A 15,094-nucleotide genomic window follows, 5' to 3' on the forward strand; every position below is an offset into this window, starting at 1 on the left:
GTCCATGGTGAGAAATGAAGCCCAGGCCACCTGGGCCTGACCCACTCTCAGGCCTTGATCGGGGGCACTGGACACGCCCCCTACCCCAGAAGTTCCCAAGCTGACCGGAGGCCCCCCAGCCCTCGTCAGCCCCCTGCCTGGGCAGCAAAGGGGAAGGGGCAGGCCTTGGCAGACAGTAGAGCATGCAGGAAACAGGGTGTCTCCCGGTAGATGTGAGCACCCTTCTGCGTTAAGCCCACCTGGTGCCCATGAGGGTCCTGTGTCTGCCACTGGCAGTGGGGGCGGCTCCAAGACCAGCCCCGGTCATCCAGCCCCACCCTGCAGTGCCCTGAGAGGGCGTCTGTCACTGTGCGGAGTGCCTGTGGGTGACCCTGCCATGGGTGACCTTCTGCATTCCCGTCACTTGAACGGGCTCTTTTTGGAGCCCCATGCTGACCGAAAGCATCAGTCACAGATGCTGGGGTGGCGGCCACACTTCTTCCTCGTGCTCGGCAGGACCCAGGCTCTGGTGTGGTGGCCTGCAGACTCCTATGAGCCCTCAGGGAAAGGGTCTGTGCATGAGGACACGGTGGGCCTCCTGAGACAGGAGCTGTTTGTCACTGGGACGTACCTGCCAGATCAGTCTTCTCTGCACCAAAGTGGTTTCATTTGCTTTCTGTTCTGACTCAGGATCCCAGCCTCCACTTGGTCTCTCAGTTGCAATATCTGCATGATTGTATTAGTCAGCTGTGTTGTGTAACAAATCACCACACACTTACTGGCTTCAAACAACACCCATTTATTATCTCACAGTTTCCTGGGGCCAGATGTCCAGCGTGGTTTAACTGGGCTTCCTGCTCAGGGTCTCACCAGGCTGAACTCCAGGTGTCGGCTGGGCTGCGTTCTCACCTGGAGCTATCGACATTTCTGTCGGCTGTTCCTTGAGCAAGCAGACTGACATGGAGCCTTGACAGGGATGCAGCATTGGCGCCCTGCAGCCTCAGTGTAGCACATCCTGTTCCATGGGAGTCGGGGCGCTCCCCAGCGCCTGCCTGATGCCCACCCCCATGAAGGGCAGGACTCTGGGCTTTCCTCTGACCAGCTGCCTTTTTGACATCCGAAGGCCGAAGGCCGTTAGGATGCATTAGCCCAAAGAGAGGGCTGGCTTAGGGTCCAGCAGGGTGAGATTCCTGTGGGGTGGGGATTTTTGCAGCACCGTCCTGGGAAACAAGAAGTGACCTGGTGCCCACATAGGGGGCTCTCTCAGCCCAGCACCTGCCGGCCCCCCACCCTGGGATCCCCATTAGGACCTACATCCCACAGCAAATCTCAGGCTGATGTCTGTGCACCCCATTGGGTGTCTGTTGGAGCAGATTTGGGGATGGGGTAGGGGAGCAGTGGCTGGTCCTCAGAGTGTTCCAGAAGGACCTTGGACCAGTACCTGCCACCCTTGGGGCTGGAGGAGTGTGGTCACTGGAGAGTACTCCGAAGAATGTGCCAATGCCCCCAGGACACATTTGGAAGGGGCCTCCTGGCTCCAGCTGGAGGCTGCCTAAGAAGATGACAGGACATGGCAGCACTGGGCGGACCATCAGCCAGCCAACTGACCGGGGCCGTGGTTCAGACTGCCTCCCTGCTGTGATTTCCCACCCTCCCGACTCAATCATTCCTGAGTCGGCACCTGCCCTCTTGGTCCTCACCATTTCTCCTTGTTATCACTTGTTACCTCTGTGGACTTGAGCTATTTCCCACGGTGATGGTGACTGTGTGAGAATGCCCTCACCAGATAGCAGGGTTTATCCCCTCTCCTGCTCCCAGCCTGTGCTCATCCCACAGGGACACTGTGCTGGAGTCAGACGTGTCTTCCTTTGGAACACAGGGTCATGCATTAAAACCACAGAAAAAAAGACCTTGCAAAAGGCTAGAGAGGAAAGGAAGCAGGAAGATTCTGGTCTGTTCATAAGACATTAGCGTATTTGCTGCCCGAAGATATTTGTGCTGACATCCCCTGGGCAGCCTGGGCCTGTCAGCCTTGTGCGATCGCATGTGTATCAGTTTGTTAAGGCTGCCGTAACAAAGCACCACAAATGGGATAGGGAAGTTAAATTGTCATTTAGTTCTGTCTCCTAGACTAAAAATTGTCTCCCAGTTCTGGAGGTCGTAAGTCCAACATCGTGGTGTCACCAGGCTTGTTCCTTCTGAGGCTGTGAGGGAGAATCTGCTGCAGGCCTCTCCCCTGCTGCTGGCAATCCTTGTTGTTCTTTGGCTTTTAGACGCTTCACCCTGATCTCTGCCTTTATGTTCACATATGTTCTCCTGGCATGTATGTCTGTGTCCAGATTTCCCCTTTTTATAAGGACACCAGTCATATAGGATTAGGGCCCACCCTAATGACCCCATCTTAACTGATTACATCTCCAATGACAACATTCTGAGGTACTGGGGGTTAGCACTTCAATGTGTCAACAATTCAATGCAAATCAGCACAGACATGCCTCCCCCGCTAAATCCTCACTGTGTTAGAATGAATAGGTGTATGGATAGATGGATGGACGGATGGATGGATGGGTGGATGGATGGATGGATGGAGGTGGGGAGGGATGGAGGGAGGGATGGATGGATGGATGATTAGACAGACCATTGGATGGATGGATAGATAGGTGGATGGATGGATAGATGGACAGATGGACAGATGGATGGACAGACAGATGGGTGGATGGATGGATGGATGGATGGATAGGTGGGTGGGTAGATGAATGGATAGACAGATGGATGGATGGATGGCTTTTGTAAGGAGCAGCTAGCCTACCATCTGCATCAGGGCCCAAGGTGGCTCATTAGAATTGGTATGTGGTTGTGCAAATGTCCAAACTTTCAATTTTCCCCCACCCAAGCACACTTACCCTGTCTCTGGAGCCCATAAGTTCCTCTTGTTGCTCCTTGTTTTTCTCTTAATTAGGCCTTTACTATGAGTTTCAAAGGCTCACAGATTAATCCAGCTGATGTCATAGCAAGAAACACTTTGTAATGCTATTAGTTTTTCCAAATGTGTTCTCTCTTATTTCACAGACTCCGATAAGTTCAAGATGACAAAGTCCTTTCCTTATGTCAAAAGGCCATATTTTTCTACTCCGACAATGGAACCAGATATTTCTCCTCCATTCGGGCCATTCAAGACGTGTACTTTGGAAAGTTTGGCACAGTGCCACACCTTGACTTTGACTGTGACTAAAGACACAGGCTGGCCAAAACCTTTGGTATTGATGTAACTGTTTAGAATTGCATTGTATTTTACTGCCAGAAAAATGATATTTCCTTGTAATTCAAATCTAGGTGGAATTGTTACAGGGAATTTTTGCTGCCGTCTGTAGGAGAGTGGCAGAAAGCAGAATCCAGGTGGGTGTTGGCCACAGAAGGTGGCTGGATTTTTCAACATCTGGGTGAAGGTTCAGAATTCATTTTGATTGACTGGGTAGCTATGACTGGTGACATATCTGGTGACAGACTCCTTGGTGAGGCATGGGAAGCCCTTGGCAGGGTAGGGTGCCCCTCACTCTTCCAGCCTCAGCCTCTCGTGGCTCACTGTCCCTCTGCATCTTGAGCTCTGGCCATGTCTCTTTCTTACCGTTCCCTCCCTCACCAGAGAGATGGAACCCACTGGGCAGCAGCCGGCCTCTCAGCTCTGTCTGGTTAATGCATGGCTCCCCTTCTAGACTGGGCTCTTGGGGGGCACACACAAGGTCTGATTCATCCCTGGGACCCTCCTCTATATCCTCACCCTGTGTGCCCAGCAACTGCCCATGGAGGGTCGCACCCTTCTACAAGGGTGGCCTTGGGCAGTGTTCCTGGGCCTCCCGGTGCCCAAACAATGCCCATCCACATGGCCCTGAGAGACCAGGCTGACCCAGACAGGTCCAAGGTGAAATCCTGGGTCTACCTCCGGCTTTCTGCTTTTTTGTGCCGCTCAGCCCTTCCAAGCCCAGCGGGCTCCCTGTGGGCAGCACCGCACTGACTTTCTGTCCAGGAGCAGTCTCTTTATGGAGGCTTTGGCTCCTCTTTCTCTCTGGTTCCCTCCATCACTCTGCCAGAGCTTCACGTGGCTCAGGGCAGAGCAGCGGGAGAGGGGTTTTCCCCGCCAAAGCGAAGTATGTTTGGGATTGAGACTGGGGTTGAAGGTCTGACCCACCCGCTGTCAGATCCACCAGCCTTGGCCTCAGTCTTAATCTGCTGGGAGAATTAATTGCTCTTTTATGCCGCAGTAGACACTTGAAGTTTCATAGCCCTTAATTCTCCATTGAAAGTCATGGCCCTTCCCCTGGTTTCTCGCCCAGGAGCTGTATGCAGCAGCAGCATGTCATCTGGGAAGACTGCCCAGCCTCCAGGGCATACATCAGGGGCTGAGGCTACAGGGCTGAGCCCCAGAGCTGCCTTCCCGAGCTGCCTTCCACCTGCACTTAGAGACAAACTCCCTGCCACAGCAGGGCGGAGGGGCCATCTGCTGCCGGCAGGCACTTCCTCTCTTTGAAATAACATTTATTCTTCTGATCACAAAAGTAACACTTGATCATAGAGGACACTTCGGAAAATAACAATTTATCTGTAGTCCTAGTATTCAACTAAATGTAATAGTAATGCTTTGCCTTGAATATATTTCCCAACCTCTCATTTATGTACATGATATCTCTAATTCTTAAAATGCTACCTTTCTCATTTAGTATTTTAGCATTTCCAGCATCATTAACTATATCCTCCTACAAAGTAGAAGTTGTATGGATGTGACCTAATTTATTGAGTCAACCTACTGTTGATGGACATTTAGCTTATGAGCTATTTCTTGAATATGAGTTTGCTAGATGATTACAAGAAAAACCTTCTTTTATTATTTTTTCAAGTGTACAATTCAGTGGCTTTTAGTATATTCACAGAGTTGGCAACCATCACCATTATCTAATTCCAGAGCATTTTCGTCATCCCGTAAAGAAACCCTGTACTGGTTAGCAGTCACTCCCCACTCTTGGTTCCCTTCAGCTACTGGCAACCACTAATCTATTTTCTGTCTCTATTGATTTGCCTATTCTAGACATTTCCAGTAAATGGGGTCACACACTACGTGGCCTTTTGTAACTGGCTTCTTTCACCTAGCCTAATGTTTTCAAGGTTCATCCACGTTGTAGCCTCTAGCATACTTCCTTCCTTTGTGTGGCTGGAAATGAGCTCCATGGAATGGATAGAGCACCTTTTGTTTACGCATTTATCAGTTGATGGACATTTGGGTTGGTCCCACTTTTTGGCTACTACACATAATGCTGCTATGAACACTCATGTACAAATTTTTGTGTGAACAGACGTTTTCAGTTCTCTTGGGTATATACCTAGGAGTAGAATTGCTGGGTCATACGGAACTGCTGAACTGTTTTCCACAGTGAGCGGCTCCACTTTAGATTCCCACCAGGAATGTACAAGGGTTCCAATTTCTCCATATCTCACCCAATACTCATTTTCTGTTTTTTAAAAAAATTATCATTATAGTCATCCTAATGGGTATAAAATGGTATCACATTGTCCTTTTGATTTGCATTTCCCAAATGACTAATGATGTTGAACATATTTTCATGTGTTTATTGGCCATTTGTATATCTTCTTTGGAGAAATGTCTATTCAGATCCATGGCCCATTCTTTAATTGGGCTATTTATCTTTTTATTGTTGAGTTGTAAGTGTTCTTTCTGTATTCTGGATACTACACCCTTATCAGATACACGATTTGCAAAAAATTTCTCTCATTCTGTGGGTTTCTTTTACTTTCTTGATGGCATCCTTTGAAGCATAAAAGTTTTTAATTTTGATGAAGTCCAGTTTATCAGTTCTGTCTTTGGTTGCTGTGTCATATCTAAGAAACTCTTGCCTAATCCAAGACCACAAAAATTTACTTCCATGTTTTCTTCTGAGAATTTTAGAGTTTTAGCTCTTACATTTAGATCTGTGATCTATTTCAAGTTAATTTTTGCATATGGTATAAGGTAAGAGTCCATCTTCGTTCTTTCGCACATGGAAATCCAGTTTTCCCAGCACTATTTGTTGAAAAGACTATTTGTTCCTTATTGAATGGTCCTGGCACCCTTGTTGAAAACCAGTTGCCCATAAATATATGGATTTTCTTCTGGACTCGCAATTCCATTCCATTATCATGTCTGTTCTATGCCAGTGCCACACAGTCTTGATTCTTGTAGTTTCACATTAAATTTCAAATCACAGGTGTGAGTCCTCCAACTTTGTTTTTTTCTTTTTCAAGATTGTTTTAGCTATTGTGGGTCCCTTGCATTTCCACTTGAATTTTAGGATCAGCTTGTCAATTTCTGCAAGGGAAAAAAAGGCAACTGATATTTTGATATGGATTACATTGAACTTATAGACCAACTTGAAGACTATTGCCATCTTAACAATATTAAATCTTCTAATCCATGAACCCAGTGTGTCTTGCCATTAATTTAGGTCTTTAATTTCTTTCAGTGATATTTTGTAGGTTTCAGTGTATAACTCTTACACTTCTTTTGTTAAATTTATCCCAAGTATTTTAATCTTTTTGATCCTATTGTAAATGGGATTGTCTCTCAATTTCATTTTTAGTTATGTCATTGCTACTATATCTAAATATAATTGGTTTTCTGAAATAACAGCTTTGTTGATATATAGTATATATACTGTAAATTTCACCCTTTCACAGTGGACAATTCAGCGGTTTTTAGCGTGTATTCACTCTTAACCTTTGGTATCAGATGCCAAGCCAATCCAGCCCTCTTTGCCGTACAGACCTCCTCAGCTCCTTTTCTTCTGCTCTCCCTTTGCCCTAAATCATTTTTTTCCACCTTTTTATTTGGGTAAAGTCTATATAACATAAAATTTATTATTTTAACCATTTTAAAGTGTACAATTCAGTGGCATTATGTACATTCACAGTGTCATGTAACCATCACCACTATCCATTTCCAGGACTTTTTCATCTTCCCAAACTAAAACTTTACCCATTTAACATTAACTCCACATTTCTCCTTCCCCCGGCCCCTGAAAACCACCATTCTACTTTCTGTCTCTATGGATCTGACAACTCTAAGTACCTCACATAAGTGGAATCATACAGTGTTTGTCCTTTTGTGTCTGGCTTATTTCACTGAGCAGAATGTCCTCCAGGTTCATCCATGTTGTGGCATGTGTCAATTCTATTCCTTTTTATGGCTGAATAATATTCCATTGTATGGATATACCACATTTTGTTTATCCATTCATCTGCTGATGGATATTTGGGTTGTTTCCATCTTCTGACTATCACAAAGAGTGCTTCTCCTAACACTTGTGTACACGTATTTTTTGAGTCTCTACTTTCAAATCTTTGGAATGAGGCTGTCCACTGAGACTGGGGTTATTGAATGGAAGTTGACACCCTAGACAGTGACACCCTGGACACCCACCCCCTTTCCTTACTCAGCTCCCAGGGTGGGGCCAGCCAGGCCCACACTCTCAGGCTGAAAGTCGGGGGCTTTGTCTCTGGAAACCCAGTGGCCCAGCAGGGAGAGCTGCAGATCATCAGTAGGGTCCCAGGAGAGCAGCAAGTCCCCTTGGCTGGCCCAGCCCCACTCCCAGCCCCCCGTGGCACCTCCATGTTCCAATGAAATAGCAAATATTCATAAACGAATATTCATTATGTCAGGGTTTGCCAATAAAACGCACATTCATGCACACCCCCTTGCCCCTACATACACACTCAACTGAAGAAAGGGAACCCATGAAGCTCTGGCTCTTCCAGCCCAGGCTCCTTCTGCACTGGGCGGAGGTGATGCCGCTGGGAAGTGAGGAGGGACGTGTGTGGTGGTGGGAAGGAGCGTGTCTTAGTAACAAGGTACCACACTGGGAACTTGAAACAACAGAAATTAATCCTCTCACAGTCTGGAGGCCAGCAGGGCCACACTCCCTCTGGAGGCTCTGGGGAGGCTCCTTCCTGCCTCTTCCAGGTGCTGGTGGCTCCAGGCGTCCCTTGGCTTGTGGCCGTATCACTCCAATCTCTGCCATCTTCTCACAGCATCCTCCTCTCCCCCGTGTGTCTGTGTCTCCTCTCCCATCTCTTATAAGGACATTTGTCATTGTATTAGGGCCACCAGATAATCCAAGATGATCTTTTCCTCTTGAGATCCTTTACTTGATTACAGCAGCAAAGACCCTTTTTCCAAATAAGGTCATGTATGCAGGTCCCAGGGGTTAGGATGCAGACGTGTCTTTTGGGGGGCCCCCATTCAGCCCACTGCAGAGCATATAAGTAGGTGAGTTGGATCTTCCACGGAGGAAGTCAGTAGATAGCGTTAAGCCAGGCACGCAAGAAGGGGCGGCCTGAGCTTGAGAGTCGACACCAGGAGACGGGAGGAGTTGGGAGTGGTGCCTCAGGGCAGAGGAGATCAAAGGTAGCCGAAGGGGGCACTGGGTCAGAAGCCCTGCTGTGCCACTCTTTAGGTGGCAGTGAGACTTGACGACATCCTAAATTTAGGTTCTAGGAAAGTCGGGGCAGCTCAGCTGGAGGAAGGGGAGCCTCCAGGGCACACAGACTTTTGTCTTCACTCACTGGCTTTCAGGCTCCAGAAGCCCCTTGCCAAGCTCCCACCCCATATACCCTGTATTTCCTTCTCTGTGCAGTGGCTCCACGGCTGGTTCCAGCTCCTCAGACAAGACTGGGCTGGATGCGGTCCCTGCAGCCACAAGAGAGAAGATCCGGTCCAGGTTCCACGGCAGCCATGACCTGATCCACCGCCTATTTGTCTGTATTTCAGGTGCCAGTTCTGGGCCTGGGGTGGGGTGTGGGCCCTGGGGCAGGGTGTGGGCTTGCAGACACATGAGGGCTGTACTTTAGGGGGGCAGCTGATGCCGGGCAGGGGCAGCGCCCTGCTGATGTCAGGGTGTGAGTGGTGCTAGCTGATGTCCAGTGACGTTTGGGCGCTGGTGGTGCCAGGTCTGAGGAGCCCCCTCATGCCCAGCCCTGTCTGGGGGCTCCCCTACTGTGTCATTTCATCATCCTAAGCCCACGATGAGGCCATGTGTGCAGTAAAGAGGAGGGCTTACTTATTCCCCAGGGTCCCGAGCTGCAGAAGAAGGAACCCGCTTCCGCTCCATTGGCCCCTCGGCTGCCCACGCAGGGAGGTTCTGTTCAATTTGCGGTGGGATTTTATTGCACTTTTTTTTCCTTTCTCCTCTGGGGATGGTTGCACAGCGGCAAGGTGAGGACGAAGATAACTGTTCTATCTCCCAGGGAATTCAGAGAGGGGAGTGAACAAAAAAGTGTCTTTCTAACATTTCTCTTTAAATAATGAATGCATTCATGTGGTTCAAAACTATAAAAAGTGTACAGTGAGGTCCCCCCTCCTGGCCTCCTGCTGCCCTTCCATCCCCCGCCTATGGTGAGGGGTTCAGACAGTGCTGTCCTGCAGGAATTGTCTCCCAGGGCTGGGTGGCCTCTTGCCCTGACCAACCTGAGGACGTGTTGGTCTCCGGTCATGAGCTCTGGTCAGGTTTCACCAGCCAGCCCCCTGCGCTGATCAGCCTGACCCCCTCGGCCTCCTCTCCAGGTGTGGCTGACCAGCTGCAGACGAACTATGCCAGTGATCTGAGAAGCATTCTCAAGACCCTCTTTGAGGTCATGGCCACCAAGCCGGAAACGGATGACAAGGAAAAGTTAAAGAAGGGTGAGTGCCAGCTCAGGACAGGGACTGTCGCGTCACTGCCCCCAGGAAGTGGGTCCTGCAGAAACCCGGGCTCCCAGCCCTGGACAAATATGGCCTCTCCACAGCCACCCACCTCCTATATGACCTGCCATGTTCCAAGTGGAAACCACCCAGCAGTGCCAGGCTACCTGCTGGAGGACGAAAGGGCGCATGACATAGACCCTGGAAGCGCCCTGAGAGGCCTCCTGCCCAGAGAAGTGGCACCACCCCCTGCAGCTTTGCAGGTGGGTCACGACCCCAGACACACGCCCAAGCATGCAGCACCTGCTCCTCTCCCACTGACACGCTCCTGCAAGGCGACCTGACTTCCTAGCGCTGACAGGCTGGGAGGCATGGTGCTCTTTCTCTCAGAGAGAGACCCAGATGTGGCAGTGTCACTTCTACCGAATTCTGTCCGCCAAAGCAGTCAGAGGCCAGCCCAGAGTCAAGGAGCGGGGGGTAGGCCTTACCTCTCAGTGCAGGGGTGGTCATCTATGACCTGTGGCCAAATATGACCTGCCTCATGTATTTACATGCACTCAACATATCACAGGCACATATGTCTGCTCTCTTGCACACACACTCACATGCACTCACACATGTGCATGCACACAATCACACGGCATGGGGAGGAGGCCCAACCCCTGTTCATCCACCCCTCGTGCTGGCCTGAGGCATCTGTTCTGGGTGAGATGTCCCTCATCACAAGGGCTTCTGCTTAAGGATGTCTGGGCACACGGGGCAGCTGGCCCTGGCCCTGGAGCCCACCCCAGCCTACAGGGCCTGTCCTCACTGGTAGGGAGGAGGAATAGAGCCTATCCTGTGTGCCGACCCAGCTCTGCCTCCCCATACCCGCACCACCAGGCTGCATGCCCTGTCCATCAGGGAATTCTAGGCAGGGCTACCTTCTGGAACATTATGGTTCAGAAAAGGCAGGTGAGGTAGACCCGTTCTACAAGCAAGGATGGTGGGCCCCTCGGCCATGTCTAGGCCTAGTCCCCTGCCTGCCTCGGGAGTCACAGTCCAGGGGCACCTGACCTCACACAGACAGCGCAGGGCCCAGGGCAGGAGCAGCTGCACACCTCAGGGCTCTCAGGTGGAAAGGCCTGCGGCCACAGTCAACACCCAACCTACGGATGTCAAGGGATGGTTGAGCGGGTTTCAGGGAGCAGAGCCCCTGCTGACAGTACCCAGGCACACCCAGCAGGGACAGGTGATGCTTCATTGACCCAGCGCCTGCCCTTCCTCTTCCAGTCACCCAGACCCTGCGGAGTGCAGCCTTGGAGGACTGCGCCCTGTGCCAGGAGACACTGTCATCCTCTGAGCTTGCAACCAAGACCCACGACGGTGACTTAGAAGGTGAGTGGGGTGCTCTGGGCGAGGGGCCAACATGCTACATGAGCAAAGAGCAGCAGGACCCTGTCTGGACGTTTCCATCTCTCTGCCCTGGACCACAGGAAGGCAGTGATCCTCCAGTGGGGGGCCCCTCCCCAGAGGGTCCAGGCCTTTGGCTGCAGCTAGGGGTGGCTGGTCCCAGGGCACTGGCACACACCTACCCCCAGCATTCACCTCCACCACAGGAAAGGCCTCACATGGTGGCATCTGGGGAGCTACCTGCCAGAGTCACAAGGAGCCTTCCTCACGGGGGGCTGCAGACCCTGCTCCCCCACTAGCCTGGAGGTTGGCCGACTGGAGGCCCATTGGCTTGGCAGTCAGAGAGGGAGTATCCAGGCAGGTTGCGGGCACTGGCAGCACATCTGTGGGAAGGGGGCAGCCCAAGACTTGGGCTGGAGGGGCTAAAGGCCTGGGAGAGGCGCTGAGATGGGTGGTGGCATATAGGCCTGACCAGGTGTCGAATGTGACCAGAGCTGAGAAGAAAGCTAAAGTTGACCCTGTGACAGGCCAGAGGTCACACCACTTCCAGTGTGCCTGGCTGGCTGGGCTGGCCTCTACTGGTCCCCAGCTCAGGCCCTCCCTCAATGCTCCTCGGTGACCGGGGCACACACTGAGGCCAGCTTCACCACTGTCCCCTGCGGGTGACAGAAGCTGGGGGAGGAGTCAGGAGCAGCACAGGCTCCCAGATTCCTAAGCAACCTGAGCCTCAGTCTTCTCTACCTTTCTGTGAAAGCGCTTGTCACAGGAACTCAGAACCCCTCTGCTCTCGAAGGAATGAGTGTCACGCACTGTGAGGTCTGGACTTGCCCAGCACAGAGCCAGGGGCCATGACCTCCCTGGGCTGTCAACACAACCCCCTCCTGGAAGTTGTCCCCCGTGGCAAGGCCTGGGCCCTGGTCAGAGGAGGGGGTGCCAGGCCCAGGAAGTCCTCAGGACCCTCACAGTCCTCCCCAGGCGAGGGGCTGACCTCCAGCGGCTGTGCTGCGGTCCAGGGCTTCACTGGAGCCAGTGCAGGATTTTACACAGGTGGTGGCAAGCGTGAGAGATGGTCTTCCTGCAGTGTGGGAATGGGTTGATGGGGTTCAGAATGGAAGCCAGGAGAGTTGGGTGGGAGGCAGTTGCGGGGTCCATGCAGGCAGGAGGAGGAGCAGCTCGGTGGGAGTACGGTAGGTGAGGAGGAGGGTGAGAAGGAGGCGGGGAGACCCTGCGTGGACAGGCAGCCTTGCTGAATTCCTTTTGGAGGCGAGACCTGAGGGCGCAGGGCTTGGAGTCAGGTCTGGGGGTCGTGTGAAGGTGGACTGGAGACCTCTGAGGGAGCTCTGTGGCCCGAGGGAGAGATCCTAGGTGTCTCTTTCCCCCTCTTGGTGTCAGTCCTGGCCTCAGGGCTGGGCACATTGTGGGCACCTCAGTGCCCACGATGGGTGGAATTGCCTGTCTTGCCCTGCAAGCCAGCTTCTCCCTGTGCTGATGCACCTCCCAAATTCCAGAGCAAACATGCCAGAGGCTTCCACTAGCGAGCGCCTTGAGAAGTGAGACAGGATGGGCCCCATGTGCCCTGGGGAAGGAGGAGGCGGCCCCTGGTCCTGGCCTGGGCTGCACAGGTGTCAGGAGGAGCAGGGCCCTCCGAGAACCTGAGAACTTCTCGGGGGGTGGTTTCTTCATTTTGAGCCCCCACCTGTGCCAAGGGCCCTGCCAGGCTGAGTGCTGGCTGGAAGCTCTGGAGAGGTTGGACACTCGCCACCGGTGTCCTGAGTGCAGGTGGCCTGGTCTGGGGCAAGACACAGGCTGAAGCTGGGCACTGATGATAGCTGAGAAGGCTGGCTCGTCCCTGTGATGCTATCACCTTCCTAGAACCACAGCCTGGAAAAGGAGTCTAGAGGAGAACTGTAGAGGATAGCGGGGGCTGCGTGGCTCCCTCTGGCTGATGTGTCCCCCACTGTCGTTGTCACAGACCCGCCCGAGTGGGTCCCAGACGAGGCCTGTGGCTTCTGCACAGCATGCAAAGCACCCTTCACCGTCATCCGCCGGAAGCACCACTGCCGCAGCTGTGGGAAGGTAGGTGGGATGCAGTGGCGGCGGTGTCCCGGGGCCATCCACAGACACAGCACGAGGGTCTGGAAGTCAGGACTGATGCCCCAGGAGGCTGGCGAGGCCTCTGAGCCCCGGGCCCTGCTCTGACTTGGCACAGGGCGTGGACTCCGGGCACTCAGCCCACTGGGTCCAGATGGTGCCGTGCTCGGCCCCCACTGCTTCAGAGGTGGAGGCAAGGAAGGCCAGAGAGTCTGAATAGGAGAGCAGCCTTGGTGTGGTGCCAGGATCCCCTCCACAAGCCTGGCCTCCTGGGGCCAAGACCTGCCCCAGGCTTTCCTAAAGGTCCCAGACCCACATAGGGAGCCAGCAGATCTCGCCCACTAACACCCAGCCTGGTCTGGGTGGGAGGGATGTGCAGGAAGGCCAGGCGGCGCTCAGGGCTCTGACACTGTCCTCACCGGGCCATCCCTATGGGGGCCATGGTCAGGGAGGGGTGAGACATGGAGAGGGGGCTGTTGAGGACCTTCTCCCTGGCTCACTGTCCCCACTGCCCACTCCTTGCATTCCAGATCTTCTGCTCCCGCTGCTCCTCACACTCGGCGCCGCTGCCCCGCTATGGGCAGGTGAAGCCGGTCCGCGTGTGCACGCACTGCTATATGTTTCACGTCACACCCTTCTACAGCGACAAGGCGGGCATCTGACACAGCGCCCAGACACTCGCCAAGACCGCCAGGGCCTGTGGACTCCCAGGAAGGAGGCACCGAGGGCCGTGCTCCCTGCCTCCTCCATCCAGGCCGCGGCTGCTGGAGAGTTTTCAGTGCATTTCATCGAGCTGCTGCCACCGCCAACACAGGCGCTGCAGGCCGCCCAGACTTCCAGAGTGTCCAGCGCCTCCATCCCACCCACCCCGGCCTCCCCACCCATGGGGACCCCAGGCCAGCCTCAGGGGCCAACAGCAGGTCCGCTTTGCCCAGGGGAGTACCCAGCGGTGTGCCAGGTGGCTGCCTGGGGGATGGGCTCTTCTCCTGCCTGTGCCCCTGACCCACTGAGTTGCTGCCTCCAGGCTCAGCCATGGCAGAAGGCCTGCTCAGCACCCGCTCTTAATGGGGGAAGTTGGGTGGTTGTCTGAGCTCCAGGCAGCCTTGGCACCTGGGGCTAAACCCAGGGCAGATGGTAGACACCTAGGGGAGAGGGACCAGGCCCCAGCATAGCGTACTGCAGGGCTTCCCGTGTGCTTGCTGAACCAGGAAGCCCGGGTGACCTTGTCTCTCTAGGGCCCTGAGCCCACAGCTGCCCACCTCCTTCCCCAGTGCTGTCCCCTCCCCACTCCTCCCAGGACCTTGGCTAAACAGCATGCATCTCATTTCTTCTCAGAGGGGAAAATGCAGAAGCAGACCCAGTGGTCCTCTGGGCAAGCAGGGGTGCCCCTGGTGATGTCTGCTCACCACTGGCCACCTGCAGATGGGGAGCAGGTGGCTGCCCACACAGCATTGAGACCCACAGGCAGACGTTTACCGGGTCCTTAGGCCAGGGCTCCCTGGGCGGCGGAGGACCACCGGACGTCACCCATTGGGCTGCCAATACCCCCTTCCCTCTGCACTCCCTGGGACCCCAGCCCACCTCCACAGACTGTGGAGCAGCCCAGGACCCAGGCTGAGGGCCCCAACACGGACACCTCCTCAGGCTTAAATCTCAGGCTTCACGTTGCAATGACGATGCAGTTTTATTTTTAGAGAGATGACACACCTACTGCTTCTTTTATAGGATAAAATCCAATTACTATTTAACAGTGGAATACATGTGCACAAAAATGGCTTCTGTGGGGGAAAAAAAGTATATAATGGAGGGAATAATATGTATTGAGATTATTTTTATTTTCTAAATGCTGTAATTCAAAACCATTTCCATAAATCTATTTAAGAATTGCAGACGCTCTTATTTCTTACGTGG

At 53.1% G+C, this 15,094-nt stretch overlaps 1 protein-coding gene across 2 annotated transcripts in view; it reads left to right on the top strand.

Moving 5' to 3' along the window:
- The window catches only part of ZFYVE28 (zinc finger FYVE-type containing 28), a 113,730-nt gene extending 98,636 nt beyond the window's left edge, over positions 1–15,094 (top strand). Inside the window, exons 9-13 of one of the 2 annotated variants that reach the window (XM_044767953.2) lie at positions 8,658–8,791; positions 9,584–9,700; positions 10,973–11,077; positions 13,065–13,168; positions 13,714–15,094. In XM_044767953.2, the coding sequence (XP_044623888.1) occupies positions 8,658–8,791; positions 9,584–9,700; positions 10,973–11,077; positions 13,065–13,168; positions 13,714–13,845 (592 nt within the window). In that variant the 3' untranslated portion in view covers positions 13,846–15,094. The remainder of the gene's footprint in view (positions 1–8,657; positions 8,792–9,583; positions 9,701–10,972; positions 11,078–13,064; positions 13,169–13,713) is intronic. The other variant, XM_044767954.2, reaches the window with a different exon arrangement.

The sequence above is a fragment of the Equus asinus genome, chromosome 3, assembly GCF_041296235.1.
Source record: "Equus asinus isolate D_3611 breed Donkey chromosome 3, EquAss-T2T_v2, whole genome shotgun sequence".
In the NCBI taxonomy this organism is placed as follows: Eukaryota; Metazoa; Chordata; class Mammalia; order Perissodactyla; family Equidae; genus Equus; species Equus asinus.